The sequence below is a fragment of the Haemorhous mexicanus genome, chromosome 1 (assembly GCF_027477595.1).
Source record: "Haemorhous mexicanus isolate bHaeMex1 chromosome 1, bHaeMex1.pri, whole genome shotgun sequence".
Classification (NCBI taxonomy): Eukaryota; Metazoa; Chordata; class Aves; order Passeriformes; family Fringillidae; genus Haemorhous; species Haemorhous mexicanus.
This window is the reverse complement of record NC_082341.1, coordinates 159,246,557-159,270,713: the sequence shown is the minus strand read 5'-3', so window position 1 is coordinate 159,270,713 and position 24,157 is coordinate 159,246,557. Positions and strand designations below refer to the sequence as shown.

The following is a 24,157-nucleotide window of genomic DNA, read 5'->3' as shown; positions in this document are numbered from 1 at the left end:
AGCTCTGAGGGTGTCAGTCCTCTCCTCTCTGCTCTCCCTCTTATCTGATTTTGGCCATGCTTCCTTGGAAAAGTCCTCCCCCTCACTGGGTTGTTTAATGACCTCTTGCTCTTGCTTTTTTCCTTCCTGAGCTGGCTGTCTGCTGCCTGGTGACTGCTAGCAGCTGCAGAGGTGATGGAGGAAGCTTGTGACAAAGGAAGAGTATGGAAGGAGGCAGCACAGATTCACTGTATCACAGACTGCCTGGGTTGGAAGGGCCCTAAAACTCATCTGGTTCCACCCCTCTGCCATGGTCAGGAACACCTTCCACTAGTCCAGGTTGTCAGAAACCTTCAAGCATTTCCAGTAGCACACTTGTAGCCCACCTTTCAGCCCCTCTGATTTGGAATCCCTTCCAAAATGTTTTCAAAGAAAGAGAAGCCGTTAATTCCCCAGGATGGGATTGTGGAGCTTGCTGCACATGCAGGTGTAGGCATGACCAATGCATTTGTAAGGATCTTTAGGGAATTCTGACCAGTTTTCTGTGACAAGAAGAGCAGAAGAGGGAGAAGATCAGCCTACATATGTCCTGAGTTTGTGTTTGTTTCCTGAGAGGATAGTGCTTACCAAAGCCAAACCTGTGTCCTATTTGCACTCCAGAAAGCTGATTCCAGCTTATTACCTTTTCTTGACTTTTCTTTCTCACACAGAATCCCAGAACCTCTCAGTGTCCCAGCAAAGATGTTCGTCCCCTTCTGAAGCCCAGTAAAAAGATGTTCCAGATCACTGCCAATGTGGGAGCTGCAGGTGATCCAAGGGCATCCATGGGCAGCTACTCCCAGGCCTATGGAACCATCAGTAAATCTGCACTGCAGAGCCTTCCAATAGCAAAGGCCTCCAAAAACCCCGAGCAGTGACTGTGGAGATGTTCCAGACAGGTGAAGTGCAGCTCATCCCTCAGCCCCTGACTGAGCAAGAGCAGCAGGGGAGAGCAAACTGTGAGGAAATGCTTTATTCACTGCTTAGGACACTGTCCTCCTCTGCTCTGGACAAGCTCATGGAAAAGGGAATCCCACTCCTCTGCCTTCCAGTCTCAGCAGGCAAGGACACAGCTCTCACACCCTGAGAACACTGAATGCTGTCACTTCCCACTCCTTGTTTGAATTACTGCAAAAAACACAGAAAACTGCATTATTCTGATACTTGAGTGGTTTTTAGACATATTCAGGATCTGGGGAACCTCCTGAAGTTCAGCAAGGCCTAGTGCAAGGCCAAGAAAGTACCCTGGAGGCTTGAGTCCTTCTGCTCTGGAGATAGGCTGGGAGAACTGGAGGTGTCCAGCCTGGAGGAAAGAAGCCTCAAGGAAGACCTCAGAGCCCCTTCCAGTGCTGGAAGGGGCTCCAGGAGAGCTGGAGAGAGACTTTGGACACGGGCCTGGAGTGACAGGACTAGGGGAATGGCTCCCCATTGCCAGAGGGCAGGGATGGATGGGGTGTTGGGAAGAAATCCTTCCCTGTGAGGGTGGTGAGGCCCTGGGACAGAGAGCCCAGAGAAGCTGTGGCTGCCCCATCCCTGGAAGTGTCCAAGGCCAGGTTGGACAGGGCTTGGAACAGCCCTGGACAGTGGAAGGTGTCCCTGCCATGGTAGGCTGGGGTTGGGACTGGGTGACCTTTAAAAGGTCCTTTCCAAACCATTCCAGGATTCTTCAGCAGTCTGCCTAAGTGGTGGGTATTTTTTGAGCAGAACAGGTAACTGTTCTCTGAAGACCACGAAGACCTAACTCTTCACAGATAATCTTACAGCCCTTCACTCATTTCCATGACTGTTCTAGGCTAGATGAAAATAATTCATTATGGTCTGGTTTTGTTAAAATCAAGTAGAAAAACATTTGAAATACAGGTGGGCTCTTCGATAATATTTAACATTCTCTAGTATGTAATATTGTAATAATATTGTAATAATAAATCCTTTATACTGCGCTGCAGAAAACCTTTGTCTTTCAAGCAGCATTTGCTGTGTTGAAACTGCCTATTGGTAGGGCTGTCTTCTTCAAAGAATAATTGGTCATTTTTATTGGTTTTGCTTTCAGAAAGCAAAGTTTCATGAGATACTATTGCTGAGACATCGTAAAGATGTTGCCAGTCTACAGTGGGACTACAGGAAATTTTATATTCCTGTTTCAATGATGATTTTGGATACATTTTCCTCATTAACTTGAAGCTCTTGTCTCTGTCCCTGAGGTTTTACTCTACCTGTGATGACTGACTGTTGTTCCCCCAGCTCTCTCAGCTGCTCCAGACCTGTCACCTCATGAACTGCAGTTACACTCTCAAGGAAGTCACTGCTTGGCCAAGGCAGGACTTCAGATGCTTATTTAAACTCAGACTCACCTGGAAAGGCCTCCTAAAACCAAGCCCTTCTCCATCAGTAGCACCTCAGCAGCTTCTTTGAGCTCAGCCCCTAAAGCAGGTAATTCCCTTTACACAAGGGAACAAACCAGACCCCGCAGGCTCAGGAGCTGGTAAACACAAAAGCTGGAGAAGATCAGAACCACAGATTAGGCCAAAACGCTGATTACAACTATTTTTTTTTTTTTGTATGTAAACCTTCAAACGGTGCCTCCTGTGTTTGATTCATTGTGAAATACAGAAAAAGTCTAACTGCACCTGAGAAAACACTGAGCTTTAAATATTTTTTTCCAGTTAATACCTGTGTGTGTGTCTGTATGTATTTATCTTTTCTGGCCCAAACTCAAGTACTGAATTTTCTTGTTTTCATTTTTTTTCTGAAATTTGAATGTTTTTTCTGCTGAAAATATTCCTTGGGTTTAACAGAGACTATCACTTAGATTTGTACAGTAACAGAGACTTGTTTTTTAAGCACGTTGGCATTTTAATTGTTTTATTTGGAACATACTGTGATAAGGTTTGATACCACCTGACTTTATTGAGCAAACTGTGCCGTGGGAGGCTCATGCTGGAGACATTTCTGCTCACTAATCAAGAGCATTGCCATTGGGGTTTGTAGCCATCATAGACAAGTTTCTCTCTCGTTTCCCTGTGACAGTCAGTGATTAAATGGAATTAAATAGGATTTCTAGGATCATTTTTTGGTCTTGAAGGTCCCCAGGATTTTGGGCATGAATTTTCCCATTTTCTTGTCTTTGGCATCTGTGTCATATTCCTCTTCGCTGGGACTCGTGTGCTCGTCCTTCTTGCAGAACACCTCAAACCTGCTGTAGACTCGCTTCTCCTTCCGCATGTTCTCCATCTTCTTCAGGAGGGTGTCTCTGTCCTCCGACGGCTGCCGCTGCAGGTTCCGTTTCTGGCTCCCAAAGCTCTCAGACCTGTGGATGTTGCAGCTTTTCTCCTTTTCCCCTTTTCTTTCCAAGCTTGTGGTTGACCTGGAGAGGTCGGGGTTGCTGGTGGATGGCAGCTGCTTGGCCAGCTCGGCTCTGTTCTTCTGGCTGTTGGCAGAGATCTGCTCCAGGATCACCTTGGTGTCGTCACGCAGGTTGCTGCTGTACAGGATGTTGGCTGTGGAGGACGGGAACCTCCCTTGCGTTGTCTGGCTGCTCTTTGGGGGGAGTGGTGCTGCGAATTTGTGGGGTTTTTCTTCCTCCATTGCTTCCTGGCAGTCCCCTATGGATGATCGTTTGAGCACCACTGCCTGCTTGTCACATTTCCCACTCTCAGAAGCAGGTTCCTCCTCCAATTTCTTTTCACCTTTTGGGTTCAAAAGCTGCTTCAGCCGTAGTGACCCTTTTCTTAAAAACTCCATGGGATTTTGCTCTTGTTTTGAACAGTCTTCCTCAGATTTGTTGAGAGAGCTGTCAGACCCTTGACTTCTAGACAGGCTTTCTAGAACTGAGGATGTAGTACTTGTCCTCACCTGTGGTTTCTTCATTTCTGTGTTGACTAATTTTGGAGAGTCTTCTCTGAAGGTCACTCTGTCCTTCTTCTCTGGAAGAGCCAATTTCTGAGTGTCTCCTACAAATATCAGGCTCTCCTTCTCTGGAAGAGGAGGTTTGTTCTCGATGGGGTAAAACCGGGATGACAGCTTGTCCACCTTAGTGCCAAGATGTGCCAGGGGATCTTTACTCAATGCATCCCCAAGCTGGGGGGTGGATGAGGCCATTCCAAATGCTCTGTCCAAATCTCCATGCATCTTGTAAGTACTGCAGGAGTCTTTGGAGTCCAGCACCCTGCTCTCCAGAATCTTATACTGCACAGCTTTGGTACATTTCTTCTCCGTATTCTGAGATTCCTCCTGTAGGTAACCCGAAACAGCTTTGGTGTGGGTGACCCGTTCCATGTCCTTGCCCACAGCTTTGTACTTCTCCAGCAGCTCGGCCACTTTGGAGGAGGCAGCCGTCTTGATGGTTTCATTGTCCTTCGTTAACTCACTGGACATTTGCTCTTTTTGGATCATCTGCACCTTTTCTATTGTGGTGTTGGGCTGATCTAATTTGGCAGCACTGAAAATCAGAGAGGACCTGAGCCTGGAGCTCCTCTGGATCAAGGGATTTATCCTGGACCTGAAGGCATCTGGTTTCATGATCGAGGTTTCTTCACCTGCTCTATCAGAATCTGCAGATTCCTTGGCACTGTCAATTCCCAGTGGCTTGCTATTGAAGGGCGTGGGGGGTTTGAAGGCTGGGATGAGTTCAGTGGGGTGCTTTGTGAGGGGATCCCCAAGAGCATCGTTGTACGCCTCGGACTCCATCGGCATCGGGAGCCCTTCATCCGGTTCAGACTGGTATGCGCTGAGGTACGAAGAAATCCTCCAGTTCCGTAACCCCGTTCTGTTTTCCTGCGTGTTCTTGTCGTCATCCTGCTCTTCATCCTTGTCCTGTAGGAACAGGCGCTGCTCCAGGCTCTGCTTCTGCGTGGGAGAAGTCTGGCAAATGAATTTCTGTCCTATGTTCTGCCTCCGTAACATCATTCCCATGGGGCCGTTGCCCGCGGGGTTCAGCTGGTCGGAGCCGTGTCTCACCTCCCTGGAAGAGTTGGAGGGCACGTAATCCAGCCGTAGGGGGAAACCCTCCTGTGGGAAACTGGGCTCCAGTTCAGGGTATCGGGATCCCTCCCCATAGTCTTCCAGTTCATTGAATCCCGGCCTCCCCCCTCGAATCCTCTCAAAGAATCCCTGAGGTCTGCCAGGAAGATGGGGATGTTCAAACTGGTACTGGTAGAACTGGTCCTTCTGGAAATGACTGGATTGGATTTTGAACTCGTCCATGTTGTTCATGAACATCTGCCGGGTGTACTGCTTGGCAGAAGCAAAATTTTCAAACGTTCCTTCCGCAAAACTGTGTCTCTTAAAAGCGTCCAGCTCCAGCTGCTTGGAACGGAGGAAGCCCCTGACCGGATCCATCTGGGAGTTCTCCATTTCCACCTTTTTGTACATCCGCATGGCCGAGCCCTCCACCGTGTGCCGCAGCATGTCGTCCCGCCGGAAGTTGGACAGGAAGTACCTGTCCGGATCCACCCTGTCCATGAAGGAGGGGAAGAGACTCTCGTCCCTCTGGAACATCAGGGGGCCTTTCTTGGGGAAGAAAGGCATGTTATTGCCAAAGGGAGCCATGGCGAACGCGTTCTCCGCCTTTGCCAGGACGTTGGCTGGAGGAACCAGAGGTTCCGACTGCGCAAACAAAATGCGGAATTCTTCATCAAAGCTGGCCACCAGCTCACCCTGGAAGATGTGTGCAATGCTCCTGTGAATCTTCTCAAAGGACCACATGAAACTGAAGAGAGAACAGAAGTGATGGAGTAACTCAGCTGTACCTGCTTGCATTAAAACATTTGCTCACCTGAAGCAAATTCTAAATTTTCTGGTTGGGCAGAAATAGGGCAAAATAACGGCAGACGATTCCCCTGCAGCTGTGTGTTACACATGACTGTCCCCAAACCTTGACTGATTCGGAATCACATCTTTGCAGAGAGTTTTACAAGGCAATAAATGATTTCTGTGCTAAAAAGCCAGTCAGTCATGTCACCGAGAGTGAGCTGATGATAACCCTTGTGTGAAGCAGGCGTTCCTGTCTTTAGCACTGTCAGTAATGACCTGGACAACAGTCAGTGTGTCCCCTCAGCGCCTGGCAGGTGACACCAGTCAGGGGGACCCCAAAGGCTGGGAGATGTGTGGACAGAACCTCTGAAAAGACAAACCCAAGATCTTACTCCTGGGGTGGCACAGCCTTTCCACCCACAGTTTGAGGGGACTGAACAGAAGGAGCTGGGCTGGAAATGGGGGAGGAAGATGTTCAGTGTTATGGTCTTCATCTTCCCAAGTCAAGCTCTGCTTTTTTTTTCCCAAGTGCTGAGGGATGGGAAGCAGGGAAGGGATCCCTTACTTTGCCCTGCCTGTGTGTGCAGGTTTGCTGCAGCTGTTTAAACTGTATCACAACCCAGGAGTGTTCTCACCTTTACAGTTCTCTACCACACCCTGCTGGGAATCATGAGGGACACCTTTGTGAGGCTTGGCTGCCTGCTGGGCTTAACCAAAACCCTTAGAATTACTGTCTTTCCCCCCCCCAAAATTTTTTAATTCTTAATGTGAAGGAAGCTTGGTTTGGGGTTGTCTGGGCTCAAGGCCTTCTTCAGTTGGTTTATCTACCTCCACTGCAAAATGGAGTATTTTTCCCCAAAAATTGCTACTCAGTGTCCTTCAGCGAGCAAAACTTTTGTCCCTGATATCCACGTGGAAGTGCAAGAATGCTGCTTTACCAATTCACCAGCCTGTCTCTCAGAATCCCAGACTGGTTTGGGTTGGAAGGGACCATCACACCTGGTTTCACCCCACTGCCATGCGCAGAGACACCTTCCACTAGCTCAGGCTGCTCCAAGCCTTAGTGAGCCTCATCCTGAACACTTCCACAGCTTCCCACTTTAGAAATGATAAATTGGAAAGCCCAAAGCACATGGGAGTGTGGCAGACGTAGTCCTGAACAATTTATTTGATGCTCTCATAAACAAGAAATGATCCAATCGGAACAGTTAGTTGTTTGGTACAGCATCAAATGTGAGTAATTCTTTTCAAACATCAGGAAAAAAACCAAAGTGAAATCTTACTGTCATGGAATGTACATTTTAATCAGATTCTTACAATTTTTTCTTCACATACTGTGTTTTTAAAGACCCTTAATTCTATTTGCTTAACTTCCACTAGGAGAAGCAACTCATGGTAGGCTTGGATCAACCTGGCTTAGAAGGTTTCCCTGCCAACAGCATGGGGAGAAACCATATGAGCTTTAGGGTCTGTCCAACTCAAACCATTCTGTGATTCTATGATTACATTCTCAGAGCATGACAGGTGTTTATCCCATCACCCTTTTAAGATGTGAAGGAGAAATTCTTCAACTCACTAAAAACACTTATTCTGCCAGAAATAAATGCCTTAGCTGGTAAGGTAAGATTGTTATTCCCAAAAGGATGGTAATGTGTTAATGGTTGATCTCAATCCTAACTAAAACCACCCACCTCTCTGCTGCCCCATCCCTGGAAGTGTCCAAGGCCAGGCTTGATGGGGTTTGGAGCAACCTGGGCTAGTGGAAGGTGTCCCTGCCCATGTGGGGCTGTGGGGGTGGAACAAGATGAGCTTTAAAGTCCCTTCCCACACAAACCATGCTGTGATTTGATGATTCTGTGAGTGAAGCTCAAAGTTCATTTGGTCAGGGCTAAGATGCAAATCTTACACTCCTTATGCCATGGCAAATTCTCCCTGGGAATCAGATGGGAGCTGAGCTCCTCTGCAGCCAGCCCCGTGCACGAAGCACCTGAGTCTCTCTCTGAGCTGGACAGAGCTCCTCACCTGTAGTTGCCACTCAGCACCACCATGCAGTCCACCAGCAGGAACTTCTCCTTCAGGTGCCCCTTGAAGGACATCCCCGTGCGGCAGTAGTAGGTTGGGCCAGACACTGTCCTCACCCTCAGGAACTGCGAACCAGAAAGGCACTGACTCAGGTGGGACCCTCATTCCCTCCCCTGCCCCTCCTTCCCCGCCTCCTTTTAGCCTCCATCCACCCCCACTGGGGTTATCCAGCTCCAGGTTGTACACCAGGTTGTAAACCCCTTTCTCAGCACATCTCCAGCCCTCGCCCCATGTCGTGCCAGCTCTCCTCACTTTCTTCACGCTCATCTTTTGCCAGGTTCTCCCCCTTCTCAGGTGTTTCCTGCCATACTGCCCTCTGCGTGGCAGGACACACCCCCTCAGGACCCCAGTCAGGTAGGGCAGGTCTTTGCTCACCTCCACATAATTCAGGTTGACTCTGCACTTGGCAGCTGTGTCGAGGAAGAGCTGGGAGTTCATTTCATCCAGCAGGATGTAGACAGGCACCCGGCGAGAAGCAGCATCCAGCACCTCAAACAGCAGATCCACATCAGTGAAAACGTCCATCACGATGGCCACCACCTGGGGAAGGGATGCAGGACACGTGAGCCACTGCGCTGCCTCACGCCCTGACCGAGCGTGTATCCCAGCCTCTCACACCCCAGAGCTGCACTGGCCCCATCTCAGCTTCCTTTTGAAACAGGAAACCTCCCAATTACAGGTCCCGTTAAGCACGGTGGGCTCCGAACTGGAAGGAGAATTTCTGCCCAGGAAGGTGCCTGCTCCGGGTATGCAGGTGAGGGGGAACCTCCCTGCATGTTTCCTGACTCATCAATCCAATAATTCCATCAATTTTTTGGCCATGTAACCACACTGGATGGTGTATGGAGCTGGTCCCCCCACTCCAACATCCCCATGCCATTTTTAGGTAACTTCCTGGCCAGCATTCAGGCAGTCATTACTCAGCTGCATCCAGGTGCTGATTTTATGGGAAGCAGCTTCACAGGTCTACCTTCCTGTCCTTCCCAGCTCCCTGAACGTAAATACTTGATGGAAAGGGCGTAAGGAAGGAGTAAAACTCTTCCCAGTGGTGCCCAGGGAGAGGACAAGGACAAACTGAAACACAGGAAATTACAGTTCAGTTACAGAAAAGCCTCTGGGACTGTAAGGAGACCATCAGCATGGGAACAGGCTGTCCAGAAAGGTTTAGTCTCCACCCTTGGAGATGCTCAAGGACACATCCTGAGTGACCCTCTCTAACTGACCTCCTCTGAGCAGGAGGGTGGACAGGACCAGCTCTAGAGGCCCCTTCCAATCTCTAATGTTTTGGGATTCTGTGAACTCTTGGTGTATTTTAGCAAGGCCTAGGACACAGTGCCATGACAGCAGAGCAGAGACAAGCTTTGGTGCAGTCAGTGGTGGATTTGGATCATCCTGTTCCTCTGTCAGGTTCTGGAAGCAAAGCTCAGGAAATTAGCAGAGGACCTGATGTTGCTCAGCCTGGAGAAGAGAAGGCTCCAGGAAAGCCTTACAGCCCCTTCCAGTGCCTCAAGTGGCTCTGAGAGCTCAGGAGGAACTTTGGACAAGGGCCTGGAGTGACAAAACAATGGGAGTGGCTTTACACTGCCAGAGGGTAGAGTTAGATGAGATATTGGGAAGAAATTGTTCCCTGTGAGGGGGATAAGGCCCTGGTACAGCATGCCCTGAGCAGCTCTGGCTGCCCCATTCCCTAAAGTATCCAAAACCAGGTTGGAGGAGGCTTGGAGCAAGCTGGGCTAGTGGAAGCTGTCCATCCCCGTGGCAGAGAGTTGGACCTGGATGAGCTTTAAGGTCCCTCTGACCCAAACCACTGCACTGTGATTCTCTATCCTGATGATTCTCAGGCACATGTGTGGTTTTACCTCTGCTCCAGCTGGGCTCTCCCTGTCTCACCTGCTGAGCTGCTCGGATCATCCTGCGAGCCTCCTCCTTAATGCTGGGGTTGTCTGGCGGGGGTGGCTGCACCAGCGTTGTCACCTCTGTCCCCCTAAAGCCAAAGACCATCGGCCAGCCCAGGTCAAGCTCAGGCACGGCCAGGTCTGAGTTCATGGGCCAGTAAGTCCCGGAGGATCCGTCCATGTCATTGTCCCCCGCCGTGTCCGTGCTGCCCTCCTGGTTGGCGTACTGGGGCTTCTGGAGGTTCTGGATTATGTGATCCACCTCGGAGTCACAAAGGAAATCAGGGGCTGCCTCCTCGGCCAGGAAGCGCTGGTAACTCTCCTTGCCCTCCTCCGTGAGCACATCCAGGGCCAGGCGGTAGTACTCCTTGTAGTGGGGGGGAAGGTAGTTGGGGTCCAGGGGGTTGTCCCCCTGTGAGGAGCTTTGGGATCGACGAGCCATCAGCAGAGGGAGAGCTGGAGGGAAACAAAAACATCCATGAGATACAGCAGTGTCATGACAGCAACACACCCAACACATCCTCCTCAGGGAGCAAAGGCAGAGATAAAAACAACATGGAGCAATGCTGGAGAAAGTTCAATCCAAAGGCATGGGAGCCTAAAGTTAGGCAGGGGTGTGAGTCACTGAACCATTACCTTCACACAGTTAACTGTTTTGGGCCAAAATATGGAACAAATCAGCCAGGCAGCCCTGGGATAAGCAAGGCCAATGCATCCAACAGAATGATCAGCTTTCTCTTTTAGGTTGCTGGTGGCTAAGCTTCCATTTATCATTTGTTTAAAAGTCAAGAGCAAAGCTCTCGGTGGTTATTATCTACACCCCATTAAAATTAATTTCCAAATGCTACAGAAGTTATTCACTATGTGTAATGTGGCCCTAAACCAAAAGCACCTGCCTGAACACAAGGGCACCCTCTGGACCCTTACAGACTGGGTGTCATCACCACCTCAGCACGTGAACAAAGCAGGTGGTGCAGGGGTGCAGGAGTGTCCTGCTGGTGTAACACAGTCAGAAGGCAGAGGAGTCTCCATGAGATGAATGAAGAAATAAAAAACAAGGGATGTGATCACTTCTTCAGTCTCCTCATGCTAAGAAAAAACAGAGCTGAAAGGGGCTCACACGCAATATTTGGTAATTGTCAATAGGGAACAATTATTTGAGACTATTGACAAATCTGATTTTAACCCATTTTTGGCAGAAAAGTTTGTTTTACCACAACAGTAATATCTGACTGATCCACAAAATGCTCAAAGCACTTTGGCTTTAGACTCTGAACTAATGTCAATGCTGGAATGTTCTTTTCCTGCACCCCACCACTGAGGTGCCAGCAGAGACTTCCTCCTGATCCCAAAAGAGTGAGTGACTCCTGCTGAGTGGGGTTACTGAGTGAGCACAGGAGGTGAGGGGTGCTGCTGTTGCTGCCATCCAACACATCTGCTCCCAAAGCAGGAGGGATTGCCATGGACTGGGAGAAGATCAAACCTCACACTCGGACTGTCACTCACTAGGAGCTGTAAGGATAAACCAGTTTCAAGTCCTTATCTGACCACCTGCCCAGCACACAGCAGTGCTGTGTTACTCCTGCCTCAACCTCCCACAAATTACTCCTGCTCCAAACTGGAACTCCTGGTAAATCTGTGTGATACAACAGGAAAAATTATAGTCTTAATGTAAGGATAAGAAAATCCAACAGCTCCATATGGGAGGTATTGCAACAGATAATAATCTCTATAGTTCTCACGTGCAGCTGGCTACACAGTCTGAATTGTCTGCATTTATCTTCCTTCTCTAATTCTGTCTTATTTTCTCTGTGTAAGAGGAGAAAGTAGAGAGCATTCCAGGATGTATCTCTGGTGGAAGGTGCCCCTGCCCATCGCAGGGGTGTGAAACAAAGTGGGCTTTAGGGTCCCTTCCCACTCAGACCATCCTGGGATTCTGGGATTTTAGGATGCTCAAGTCACCAATGTTCTTGCTTTTAACTGTTTCAGCAGTGTCATTTTAAGGACTTGCTCCCACGTTGAATCAATCTTGGGCAGAAGAACAACATATCCAGCTCATTCATACATGACCCAGGAAGGGGACAGAGGTCCCACAGCAAACTGCTCACACTGCTCAGAGATGGGCGTGTGAGAGACAAAGGACCAAGTGCAGCATCAAAAGGAAGAATATCAGAAGAACCCTCTGTACTGCTGGGCAATCAAAACAGCAGAGGAAAGGTCACGCTGGTGAAGTGGCAAAGCAATTTTATATTGATTAATATAATTATTTCACTACAGTTATAAATGAAGAGGGAGAAGACTGAGCTTTAAATAAGAAGCAGGCAATATTGACTGTTACTGGGCAGGACCACAGAAAACAGCAGCACTACAAAGGTTCAGGAGGAACTCACAGCTGGAGTGGGCTGGGCATATGGATGTTTTATTCCTCAACTCCCAAAAAGGGAGGCTTATGCTTGAACTACGATTCCTCAGTCTGGTGAAGACACCTACAAACTGTGAGCAGGGCATCTCAGCTGCCAGCACAAGGACCAGAAGGACAGAAGGTGAACCTTGCAGGTGGCCGAGGGCCACCAGGAAACCCCTGGGCTGAGCTGGGGGAACTCTCATTGCTCTGCAGCTCCCTGGCAGCAGGCTGCAGCCAGGTGGGGGTCAGGCTCTGCTCCCAGAGTTTACAGTGAGGAGTCACCTGAGTTCCCCAAGTAGCACTGAGTACATTTGTGAATAAGCAGAGAAAATGGAACCAGTGAAGAGGTAAATTTGATGTGAAAGCTAACTGCTCCTTGTGGGCTCCCTGAGACGCCGGGAGAACATGGACACGGAGCTGGGGGTGTCCTGGTATCACTGAACCCAGCAGTGGGGGTGGGCTGCTGGCCTGGATGATCAGGGAGGATCGGGGGAGCCTGCAGGGGATGTTTGGAAGGGGCCTGGAAAAGACCCATGGCTCATAACTGTGAAATAAAAACCAGAAGTTGTCTTTGGGCCCCCACAGGTGTCTGCCCCAGCTCTTCACGTGTTCCATGGCTCGGAGCCACCTGGTCTGGTGGGAGGTGTCCTTGCACAGGGTGGAACAAGATGAGTCCCTTCCAACCCAAACCATCTTGTGCTTCAATGATGCCAAAAAATTGCTGGCATCCTTTAATTCCCTGGGTTGCAACAAGAACAACACCATGTTGATGAATTCTCAGTTTGCATGAAAAATGCTGGTTTGCACATATAAGTAATTATGTAAATAAATAAATAAATAGCTATATAAACACACATACATATACATACACAAAGGCACAAAATTCTGGCTACTTCATTTATCTCCCAAAATCCTCCCCTGTCAGGTAAAGCAGAAGGGAAGAAAGTACCTGGAACCCCAAAGGATATTTATGACCTTTCGTCACTTTGGTGGGTGTGAGCTGAGTTCAGGTCAAGGAATAAATGAAATTTCTCCCGCTACACCCCATCTTGCTGACTTCAGATAGATTCTACAGTTAGTTGATGGATTTTTATAATTTTGTTTTCCTCTGTTCCAGCCCCTGGGATGACCTGTTTGCAGCTGGCAGAGCTCTGAGGCCCTGGGTCAGATTTGGTGTCATGAAGCCACTGACTGCCAGGCCTGCTCTCCAGTTCTGGATCAAACCATCCACTACATGGAAAGCAATTCCTCTCCAAATCAGATGTAAGCAATCACATGCCACTTCTGACTGGTGTTTGTGTGCCAGAGGGAGGTTTCTAAGACAGAACTGGCTTCTAAACTCCTATCTTTTCACTTCTCTCTTAAGCAGTCTTGCTCCATTCCAAGTGTGTCCATTATCCCAGTGCAAGGCTGGATTTGGTGGAGGAGCAGTTCACATGCCTCAGGAAATAGGAGATGGATTACTTACTGTGCCACATTGCCCTGCTATTTTCTTACTCCAGAACTGTGTATTCCATGTATTTTGTAGGGCATTCCATGTTTTAAGCCTCGGTTCCTTTCAACCAGAGTTCAGGGAGCACAAGGTCAGGTTTCCCCTCAGAGGGACAGGAGCCTGGACACACATCAGTTATGAGAGTTATCAGCTCTCTTCTTCCCTGATGGCTGGGTTCTCCTTGATCAGGGGCACGTAAAACAACCTGCAGCAGACTGAGGGGAGACCTCAGTGCACTCCACAACTTCCTCATGAGAGGAAGAGGAGGGGCAGACACTGATCACCTCTCTGGGCTGAGCAGTGACAGGACCCGAGGGAGCAGCTGCAGCTGGATCAGGGGAGGGTTAGGTTGGAAACTGAAAAAAGGTTTTTCCCCAGAGGGTGGTTGGGCACTGGAGCAGGTTCCCTGGCAGAGTTCAAAAAGCATTTGGACAACACTCTTGGGCACGGGGTGGGACTCCTGGGGATGGTCCTGTGCAGGGCCAGCAGCTGGACTCGATGTGTGGCCCCTTCCAACTCAGCTTACTCTGTGACTCCAAGCATGGGTTGGCTCCTTGTTTGAATTTCACCTGCAAATCTATTTTCTGCAGTTTCTTTCACACCAGAAAACGACAAATGTTGTATTTCTGGAATTCTGAACCATCAAAACTGTCAAAGAAACTGAGCCACAAACCGAAAATACCGCAAATGTAGATTTCAGCCTGTAAGTGCTGATTATTCGAGAATTTTACTTACTTACATGCTTGTTTATTTTATTTAATTAGGAATTTCATTTTATTTTAATTGCTGGTCCCAGTTTACAAAATCTTCTGACATGAGTAATGAGGATTTGAGGGAGAAATGAGAATGCTAAAAAGAGTAAGGTGTGGCAATTTGCTTGGGGGTCTTTATAATGGGTAACAAAATATTTTTTATAATGGGTAACATAATATTTTTTTATAATGGGTAACAAGATATTCTGTGTGCAGTTACAGCTCAGGCACTGAACTGTCAGTGGGTAGAGGAGGAGAGGAGCTCCTGCCAACCCAGCACCTGCAGCTGTGAGATGTGTTCAGCCAGAGGGACCCCTGAACATCCCTCCTTCCATTCCCACAACAATATTGGAAAACTAAGGCCCTGAAGTCCCCTACTCCAAAAACCCTGCAGTGCACCTAAAGAAGGGAAGAGGAAAGCTCAAGCACATCACCAATGTCCTCCACGCCTTCAATAGCCACAATTTTACCAGGAAAAGCTTCCCAGGTAGAGTGGGAGAGAACTGCCCCAGCATTAGACAGGAAAGGAAAGGAATCCTGCTACATCCTGACCATATGACCTGGGAGAAAATTCCAGCAATTGTTTGAAGCTGGATGTTTTGAGCAGAAAACACTGATACAGGACCAGACATTCTTCAGACCACTGAGCACACTGGCAACATCCCTACTGATCCTGCAGCCAAGCCCCTCGTGCTTCAAGGAAAGAAAAATTCCAGAAAGAAAAATTCCAGCCAAGCCCCTGGTGCTTCGATGAAAGAAAAATTCCAGAAGGTAAACTAGGCAGCAAGGAGGGAAATCTACTTCTCCCCATCACCGAGCCCTTAGGCCTTGGGAAAGTCACAATAACTAAAGTGCAAACAAGCCATAGCCAGGGCAGCAATTGAGGTGCTCACACACAGGCTCTCCATGTCACCTGGGATGCCCAAAGGTACCTGGCCTGGCCTCCAGTTGCTGCTGAGGAGGCTGAGGGTCTCTGCATGGCAGGTGTCACACCTGCTGAGCTTTAGATGCCCAAAGGCACCTGGAATGTCCCAAAACCCCCAGGTTTCAGAACCAGGATTACTCTTCCAGGATCAGTGACCAAACACACACGTGCAATGTGCCTATCTGCACCCCTTACAGGTAATATCCAAGAGATATGGGATAGGATTCATCTTCTAACAGACATGCTCATGTTTGGTCAAATATTCTCCTAATTTTTCTCCTATACATTAACAAATCAGCCTGCTAAAGACTCAGTACTCAGACCTCAACTGTTTTAACTCAGAGATTCCTCCTTACCCTGTCACACAATCCATCCTACCAAGATCCTGCTTGGAACTGTCAGTGCTTTATACCAGAATTTACCTAGAGGATGGGAGGCAGCTTTGACAGGAGGATGAGTCAGATATTGGGGACACACTCCTTCCTGTGAGGGTGGGCAGGCCCTGGCACAGGTGCCCATAGGAGCTGTGGCTGCCCCTGGATCCCTGGCAGTGTTCAAAGCCAGGCTGGATGGGGCTTGGAGCAGCCTGGGCTAGTGGAAGGTGTCCCTGCCCATGGCAGGGGTGGGGGACTGGGTGAAATTTAAGATGCTTCCAACCCAAAACATTCTGTGATTCCTTGCCATCTAAATAAATACCCCATCTAAATACCCCATCTAAACCCTGTCCTTTGGCAGTGGGAAGCCATTCCCTCTTGTCCTGTCACTCCAGGCCCTTGTCCAAAGCCCCCCTCCAGCTCTCCTGGAGCCCCTTTATGCACTGGAAGGGGCTCTGATGTGTCCCCAGAGTTTTCTCTTCTCCAGGCTGAACAGTCCCAGCTGTCCCAGCCTGGCTCCAGAGCAGCAGGATTCCAGCCCACACTTAGGTGTCACAGTGTTACTTCTTCAGACATTCTAGAGGTTTGTTACCATTATTTGGCATTTCATGCACATCTCTGCTATCCTAAGTGATCATTCTATGAAATTATGTCCATAAATTTAGAAGTATCAGCACTCATGATCAGAACCTTTAGAACTAAACCTGCAAAATTTAGTTTCTCCCCAAGAAATCCTTCTCCTAATGCAACAGCTGGGACAAGCATGAGCACAGACAAGTACACAGAACGATGTGTAAAGAACCACAGAATCTCCCGAGCTGGAGGGGACACACAAGGGCCACCAAGCCAAACTCCGGGCCCTGCACAGGAAGCCCCAAGAAGCCCACAGAAAGAAGGTGGTATGAGTGCTGCTGGCACGCTGCTCCGCACACAGACCTGGGCCGGTGGCTGGGTTTGGCAGGAGGAGGCTGCAGGAGAACAGAAGGCAGCTCTGTGGCTGTTTGCAGCAACTCCTCCCATGCTCGGGGGCAGTGGATAAAGGAGAGCACGAAGCAGCTTGTTGGAAAGCCAACAAGTGGGAGATGAAGGCCGATGGAATGGGCTGAGGAGAAGCAGGATCCAGGTCTGCTCCGCCCGTCTGCCTGGCCTGTGCCAAAGACACCTCACTGCTGCTGCGGCTGCTGTGGCAGACACTGCACTGCTGTGGCTGCTGCTGCGTCAGACACTGCACTGCTGTGGCTGCTGCTGCGTCAGACACTGCACTGCTGCAGCTGCCGCTGCTGCTGCGTCAGACACTGCACTGCTGCTGCGGCTGCGGCTGCTGCATCAGACACTGCACTGCTGCTGCGGCTGCGGCTGCTGCGTCAGACACTGCACTGCTGCTGCAGCTGCTGCGTCAGACACTGCACTGCTGTGGCTGCTGCTGCTGCTGCTGCGTCAGACACTGCACTGCTATGGCTGCTGCAGCTGCTGCGTGAGACACTGCACTGCTGCTGCGGCTGCTGCGTCAGACACTGCACTGCTATGGCTGCTGCAGCTGCTGCATCAGACACTGCACTGCTGCTGCGGCTGCTGCGTCAGACACTGCACTGCTGCAGCTGCTGCAGCTGCTGCGTCAGACACTGCACTGCTGCTGCGGCTGCTGCGTCAGACACTGCACTGCTGCTGCGGCTGCTGCTGCTGCATCAGACACTGCACTGCTGCTGTGGTTGCTGCTGCAGCGGAGCATGGGGAGTCCCAGTGGAGTCACTCCCCTCCACGGCCAAAAAACCATCAGGAGGAGAGGAACAGGTGGAAAGGAAGGAGCAGGCAGGTCTCAGCCATCCCTATGCTATGATCAAGGTGGGGGTGAGGAGGGAGTCTCCAAAGGAAATTTCCCTTCAGCTTGGCCTGAGATCTGCCCCTGTTCCCACTGGTATAAATGGGAGTGACTTTACTGGCTGTGATACCTGTCACATGCATTCGGATTTGAGATTCCCAAAAGCTGTCAGACCCCCTTAATAAAGGGAAGAGTCAGATCACAGCCTGCAGATTCCTCCACACTGAAAAACACTCAATCACATGGAATACTTAATGTAAGGAAAAGTGGCTGACAGATGAAGCCGGAGGTAAAAACTGTCCCTTTACCTCTGGATTCATTACAGGAGCAGAAACTGGGAAAAGCACAGACCTGTTGATGTGGGCAGCACTTGGTGCCTGTCCATATTATGTTCCATTTCAACAGATTTTTACTGTTTCTTTTCCTAACAGAGCAGCAGGAAATCACAGATTCAGACATGCTGTGATCACCACAAAGCCCTACAGATTAAAATAAATAAATAAAAGGACCTGCCTTTCTCCAGAGCCTTTCTGCCAGGTGTGAATCAAGGGCGCTGGACCATGTTTGCCCAGTCTAAGCAAAAGGGAACTGGCTCAGTGCTCCCTTTGTCTCTCATCTGCTGTGCCTGGTGCCAGCCCTGCTGATGCCTCAGCACCTGGGGCTGGCTCCATCTGCCTCCCTGTGCTGACTCCAGTGCTTGTTGTTACGTGTTCTGCCTGCACAGCCAGTTCCCAGGCTGCCTCGCTCAGGTGATCCCTTCCCTGGCTGGACCTGCTCCGCTGCTTTGGGACACTCCCAGGAGCCGAGGCTGCCTGGAGCACCCAGGAAGGAACTGCCTGCGAGGAAGCAGGGCTGGATCCCAGAGTCTGCAAAGGGCTGGGAAGACCCAAGCTGTTCCCCAGACCCTTTACGTGCAAGTACAGACAAAAGTTCCTGGGCTCAACCACTTCATCTTCTCACTGCCCTAGACAGCACCAAGAAGAGAAAGGCAGCACACACAAACTGTTCTTTAGGCACACTCTGCACAGCCAGCCACAAACCCCTCTGTGCTATCAACACTCGAAGGACTTCCAAACTATGGGCAAGAAATGAATCAAGGGACTTTTGATCCCTGTGATGGGCCTCACCTGGCCTGTACACCACATTCAGTGGCATCACTGACATCTCTTAGGGTGGGCTGTGAAAAAAATTCATGTTTCCAAAATGGCTCTATACACCTAGTTTACAAATCAAATATTTAAAAGAAAATCTTTAGCCTCAAAAAAAAAAAAAATAGGAAAGACCCTAAGCAAACAAACTTCTGATGCTCTGGGAGGGTTGGGTTTAGGAGAGGACAGCAATGCCTGAGGGAAAATGACTGGAGCAGACATGGTGACAATGAGACATGGAAAGTGTTAGCTTGCTCTCAAGAAAATGTTGTACTTGGTAAATGATCTGGGAAGGGACCTGTCTCCTCAAATATGGTTTAAGGTGTGGGGTTTTTAATTCTGCACTGTGTGATGGAAGGACAAGCCAGAGCCTTCTGATCTTGCTGCAGAGGAAGAACCTGTATGAAGAGCAGGACATGCTCGTCCTCTCCAGAAGCTGCTTCTCATTTTCTGTCCCAAGGGCTGGACTTCTCCTGAGAAGGATCCTGCCAGTCTTACAGGGGTGCAGGATCCATAGTTCGGAAGTGTAGCCCAGAATTTCCTACTTTGGTCAGAACATGGAATTGTACAAGAGCTGGGGCAAAGAGGAGGCTGCCCAGAGAAGCTGTGGCTGCCCCATCCCTGGAAGTGTCCCAGGCCACGTTGGATGGAGCCTGGAGCACCCTGGGCTAATGTAAGGTGTCCATGGCAGGGGGTTGGAGGAGATGGTCTTGAAGGTCCCTTCCAACCCAAACCATCCCGTGGCTGCGTGATAATGGATGCTGGACACCTTCCCATGAACTGCTCTTCTCACCAAGCAGGACTCAGGCACATTCCTCACAACAGGACAGGGAAATATGGCAAATAACCTGGACTAGGCACTTTTTTAGCTACAACTGCCTCTGTCAAGTCCTAATTCTTATTTTTTCTCTTTCCATTCTTCTCTCTGCATTTCCTGATGAGTTCCATGTTCTCCTTCTCAATGTCCTCTTCAGGCAGTGGGCTCAAAGTCTGGGTTACTGTCAGAATTTCTGGTCGGAATTTGTTATTCCTGTTACAATGCCATATAATGCTCCCAGACATTCTCCTTTGGTCATCTGAACAGCTGATCCCTCTGTGTTAATCATCTGAGAGAATGCCACCCCATTCTTCACTCTGGCTGGTCTTATGTGGATCTCAGTCATCATTAAAAAACAGAGTACCTCTGCCTGCTGCTGGGAGTTTCACTGCAGAAGTTTTGACCATCAGATGAAAAACTGCTTCAATTAATCAAGTTTTCACTGAGTTTCCAGAGATGGCAGCTGCACTTTCTGTGTTCAGAGCTGTGGCAGCTGACCCTGATAAATGGCTCCCAGAACACTTTCTGTGTCTCAGGTGAGCAGTGAATGCCCTGAATGCTGCAGGCATGTGGTAGAGTAGAACTGGTGCCTGGCCTGCACCTCCAAAACCCACTGGACTCTCACTCCTTTCTGCTTACTGGGGCAAGGGTTTCCACAGAACATTCTTTCTGGAGAATCAGAAAGTGGCCAGACATTCGGAATATCCAGGGGATCTTTCTGCAGGCCAGAGGAAGGGAAAAGTGGCAGAAGAGTTACATGTTGTAATTTTCTTTGTGAAGTGATTACTGAGACACCTGTCAACGTGTCCCACAGTGGCAGCATGTGAACCTGTCAGCCTTAACTGTCCCATGCAGCAAGGGTACAGAGCAGACAGGGAAATCTCAGCTGTGGGGAGTCACCAACACAAAACCTGATGTTTACAGTAGCTGGAAATTAAATGTCATCCTGCAGGCAAAAGGCATCTCTTAGCAGATAATCGGAATGATCATGGAGTCCTTTGGATTGGAAAAGCCCCCTGAGACCCTCAAGTCCAACGGCTCTCCCAGCACTGCCAAGGCCACCACTAACCCATGTCCCAGTGCCACATCTACGACAGCAGTGCTCATGTCACATTCACTATCCTGCAGCCAATCCCTTCCCCTGGGTTATTATTCAAAAGGTAGCAAGTATAAGGAAGTCTAAAATGGAGAACTTAAAAATAAAAAGACAATCAGTGTAAGGTCTAATTTGGGGAAAACCATGTGCTGCCCTTGACTTTTACCTCCCCCTACACTGATTTTAGAAATGCACTAATCAATCTCCTCTTCGTCATTAAGACAACAAAAATCCAGCACATGGGGCCTGATAAGCAATTCAGATGTGTTCCCATGTAACTGTAAAAAGCAAAGAATTCCAATCCTGCAGGGTTTGGAGGCAAATTTCCATTGCCTGGAAAGTTTTGGTTGCCAGAAAAATTATGTCTAGAACATGGGTGAATCTGTCCTGAGCCACAACCCTGCTCTGACACAAGCATACAGACATTTCCACACTTACAGAATCTCAGAATCAGAGACTGGTTAGAGTTGGAAAGGACCTTCTTGTTTCACCCCCCTGCCATGGGCAGGAATACCTTCCAACAGATAGGTTGCTCCCAGCCCCATCCCAGCCTTGAACCTTCCAGGGATGGGGGAACAACAACTTCTTCCTTTGGCATGCAATTTCCCCTAAACCATATGAAGAGCAAGACCTTTTCCCCCCCTCAGAATACTCCTATTGCCAGGTCACAGCAAATCTAACTCTCTTTTACCCCTCAAATGCAACTTTAAAGTCCTTCAGGTAAATAGGAGTGAGACCAAAATGGAAACAACTTTCTCTCCCTAAAATGCAGCTCCCATGTGCTCACCTAACGCGGCTGGGACACACTGTGCTCTCCTGCCTCCTGATCCAGGGAGAACATCTGCACAGGGAATGGGAACTGGTGCTCAGCACTGCTGCCACTGTCACTGCTCCAGTTTGGTAGTTTGCTGTTACTGACCTATTTGTGGCCTCTCTTGCAGCTGATCTTATTGCAGCTTCCATAAACTAGATGTTTTGAGCAGCAGAATGATGTGATCAGTACTTCTGTTCATTCACAGGTGCCTCTTCCCTTTCTAACTGTTCTAGATGGAGAACCCAATCCTCAGGCCAGGCAAGATCCACAATTGACCCCTATTGACCCCGGCCAATTTAGAGTGAGCAACACGGAACCATCCCCTTCCTGTCCTCACACACAAGTCCTGAGGTCTGTCAGGCTCACACCTATGGAAAACTCAGCAAGTGCTAGCCCGTGTGCCTGTCCACACGCATCTGTCCATGCTCCTGCCTGTACGTGCATGGCTATGCCAGGGCTCGTGGGCCGTGTCAGCACTCCGTGCACACCCAATCCCTGTGTTTGGAATGCAGGGGCCTCAGAGCTGCTTCCCAGCTCCTTGCCCACCGCAGATTCGGCCCTCACAGCACATCCCCTCTGTCCCAGTCTCTTGACCATACATCCCTACAGCACTCCTGGTCCAAACAGGAGACCGGGTTGGGCTTTGTTACGGGGAGCTCAATCAGGCTGCAAGACTCTTCCCAAAGCCTGAGGCTGGGCTTGGGAATATCCACTCCTGAGGGATTTCTCAAAGAGGAAGGGACACAATTGTATGAAGTGTTTGATAAGCAATTCTGATCTGAGGACAGAAGGGTCCCTTCCCTTGCCATCCCCAACACAGCTGCGACATTCCAGGTCCCCTCCTTCACCATCTCCAATGCTGCTGCCTGTACTGGGATGTCCTGAGTCCATTCCTTCCCCATCCCCAGTCCCTGCTGCCAGCACTGGGACATTCTCTCGCCCCCCTTGCCTCTCTCATCTCCTTCTGTCTCTCTCCCTTCCTGCCATCATGGCGTGACTGGGAGCTCCTGCCACTGGAGCCTTCCCACACAGAAGCAGCAACCTCCAGCCCATGGATTGCCTATGGAATTCCCTGTCCCAGATACCCAGTTCTGTGCAGAGGAGCAGGACAGGCCCTCCCCAGCCCTTGCCCTCCACCTCAGGCAGCCGTACAGGTACCCCAGGTGGTACCTGCCCTTCTCCTACCTTACCAGGGAAGCCGGCCAGGTGGTGGGTAGGTAGTGGGTCGCTCTCTGGCTCAGGCGGCCATGCAGGTACCCACGAGGTCTCCACCCTTCTCTACCTTCCCAGGTGAGCTGGGGCAGGTGGTGGGTCACTGTCTGCTCACTTGGACGTGCCTGGAACCTGATTCACCTGGGAGCCAGGCGAGCGAGGCTCCACCCAGGGCAGAGCGGGGGTGAGTAACAGCGAGAGAAAGGCAAACTCCGGAGAGCTGTTCCCTCCCCAGGCGCGCAGGGAGCCAGAGATAAGGGCTGCGCATTCCTGAGCCGCCGGAGGCCTCTCCCTTCCGTCTGCCCCGAGCCTGTCAGACCAGCTTGGGACTGGCAGCGGGGCAGGGCTCGCCGTAGCCCCGCTCCTGTCCCGGCCCGTGACACGGCCCCCAGCCCCGGGCCCCGGGCCCGGCCTTCGGCCCCCAGCCCCGGGCAGGGCCCCTGGGCGCTGGCCCCAGCTCGGTCGTGGCCCTGCGGCTCCCAGGAAGGGGGATCTGGGCTCCTCGGGCACTTGGGGTGCTCTGTGCCTGTTGGGGACAGACGAGCGGCAGCTCCTGGGCAGTGGCACCGTGGGACAGGAGGGGCCGGGGGCAGCGCCCTCTCCCCTGCGGCGGGACCGTGGCCCCGTGTCCCCGGGGGTGCCGTGGAAGGGGCTCTGAGGAGACAGCCGCGGCCTCCTGTCCACCCCCATCACCCTCCCCGCTCCCGCGGCCCCGCGGGCAGGGAAGGGTTAAGCGAGATTCCCCGCAGCCCCGGGCGTGGCAGCGCCTGTTCCACCTTTCATGTCCCAGCTCGTCCCGCCCGGCCGCCGCCGCCGTGAGGGCCGGGCCCGCGGTGACTCAGGCGGGGCGGGGAGGCGCGCGGGGCTGGGGGTCCGCAGGGACGGAGGGCCGAGCCCCCGGGCCGGGGTGTCTGCAGTGCGGGGACAGGCTCGGGCTCCTCTGAGGGGCTGGAGCGTGTCCAAGGAGGGAACAGAGCTGCGGAAGAGTCTGCAGCACCGGGCTGAGGGAGCTGGGGGGCTCAGCCTGGAGAAAAGGGGTTCAGGAGGGACCTTCTCGCTCCCTACAACTCCATAACAGCAGGGTAGAGCCAGGTGGGCGTCAGGCTCTGCTGCCAGTTAATAAATGACAGAGGTCATGGCCTCAAGCTGCACCAGAAGAGGTTCAGGTGGGATATTTGGAAGATTCCTCCTGGAAAGCCCTGGCACAGCTGCCAGTCCCCATCCCTGAGGAGACTGAACAGTGGTGTGACTGTGGCACCTGGGGACATGGGCTAGTGCTGGTCCTGCGAGTGCTGGGGGAGCAGTTGGACTCAGCGATCATTGAATCATGAACGGTTTGGGCTGAAGGGACCTTACATCTCATCCACCTCCCTGCCATGGACACTTCCACTAGCCCAGGCTGCTCCAAGCCCTGTCCAACCTGGCCCTGAACACTGCCAGGCATGGAGCATCCACAGCTTCTCTGGGCAGCCTGTACCAGGGCCTCACCACCCTTACAGGGAAGGATTTCTTCCCAACATCCCAACTAAACTCACCTGTGGCAGTGGGAAGCCATTCC

General features: G+C 50.7%; 2 protein-coding genes across 4 annotated transcripts in view; one reads left to right on the top strand and one right to left on the bottom strand.

The window, feature by feature from the left end:
• Nucleotides 1–3,084, top strand: part of MAPK15 (mitogen-activated protein kinase 15) — a 14,365-nt gene extending 11,281 nt beyond the window's left edge. Inside the window, exon 13 of the mRNA XM_059869361.1 lies at nt 690–3,084. Coding sequence (XP_059725344.1) covers nt 690–896 — 207 coding nt within the window. The 3' untranslated portion in view covers nt 897–3,084. The remainder of the gene's footprint in view (nt 1–689) is intronic.
• FAM83H (family with sequence similarity 83 member H) lies at nt 2,848–24,157 on the bottom strand. 3 transcript variants are annotated; one of them, XM_059869350.1, is made up of 5 exons: nt 24,135–24,157; nt 9,742–10,202; nt 8,227–8,391; nt 7,792–7,916; nt 2,848–5,725 (listed from the first exon to the last, which is right to left on the bottom strand). In XM_059869350.1, exons 2-5 carry the CDS (start codon nt 10,186–10,188, stop codon nt 3,082–3,084), a joined length of 3,381 nt encoding a protein of 1,126 aa, XP_059725333.1. In that variant the 5' UTR covers nt 10,189–10,202; nt 24,135–24,157; the 3' UTR covers nt 2,848–3,081. The 3 variants fall into 3 exon arrangements, with proteins under 3 accessions (XP_059725333.1, XP_059725314.1, XP_059725323.1); XM_059869331.1 differs by lacking the exon at nt 24,135–24,157 and adding an exon at nt 22,573–22,853; XM_059869340.1 differs by lacking the exon at nt 24,135–24,157 and adding an exon at nt 22,578–22,853.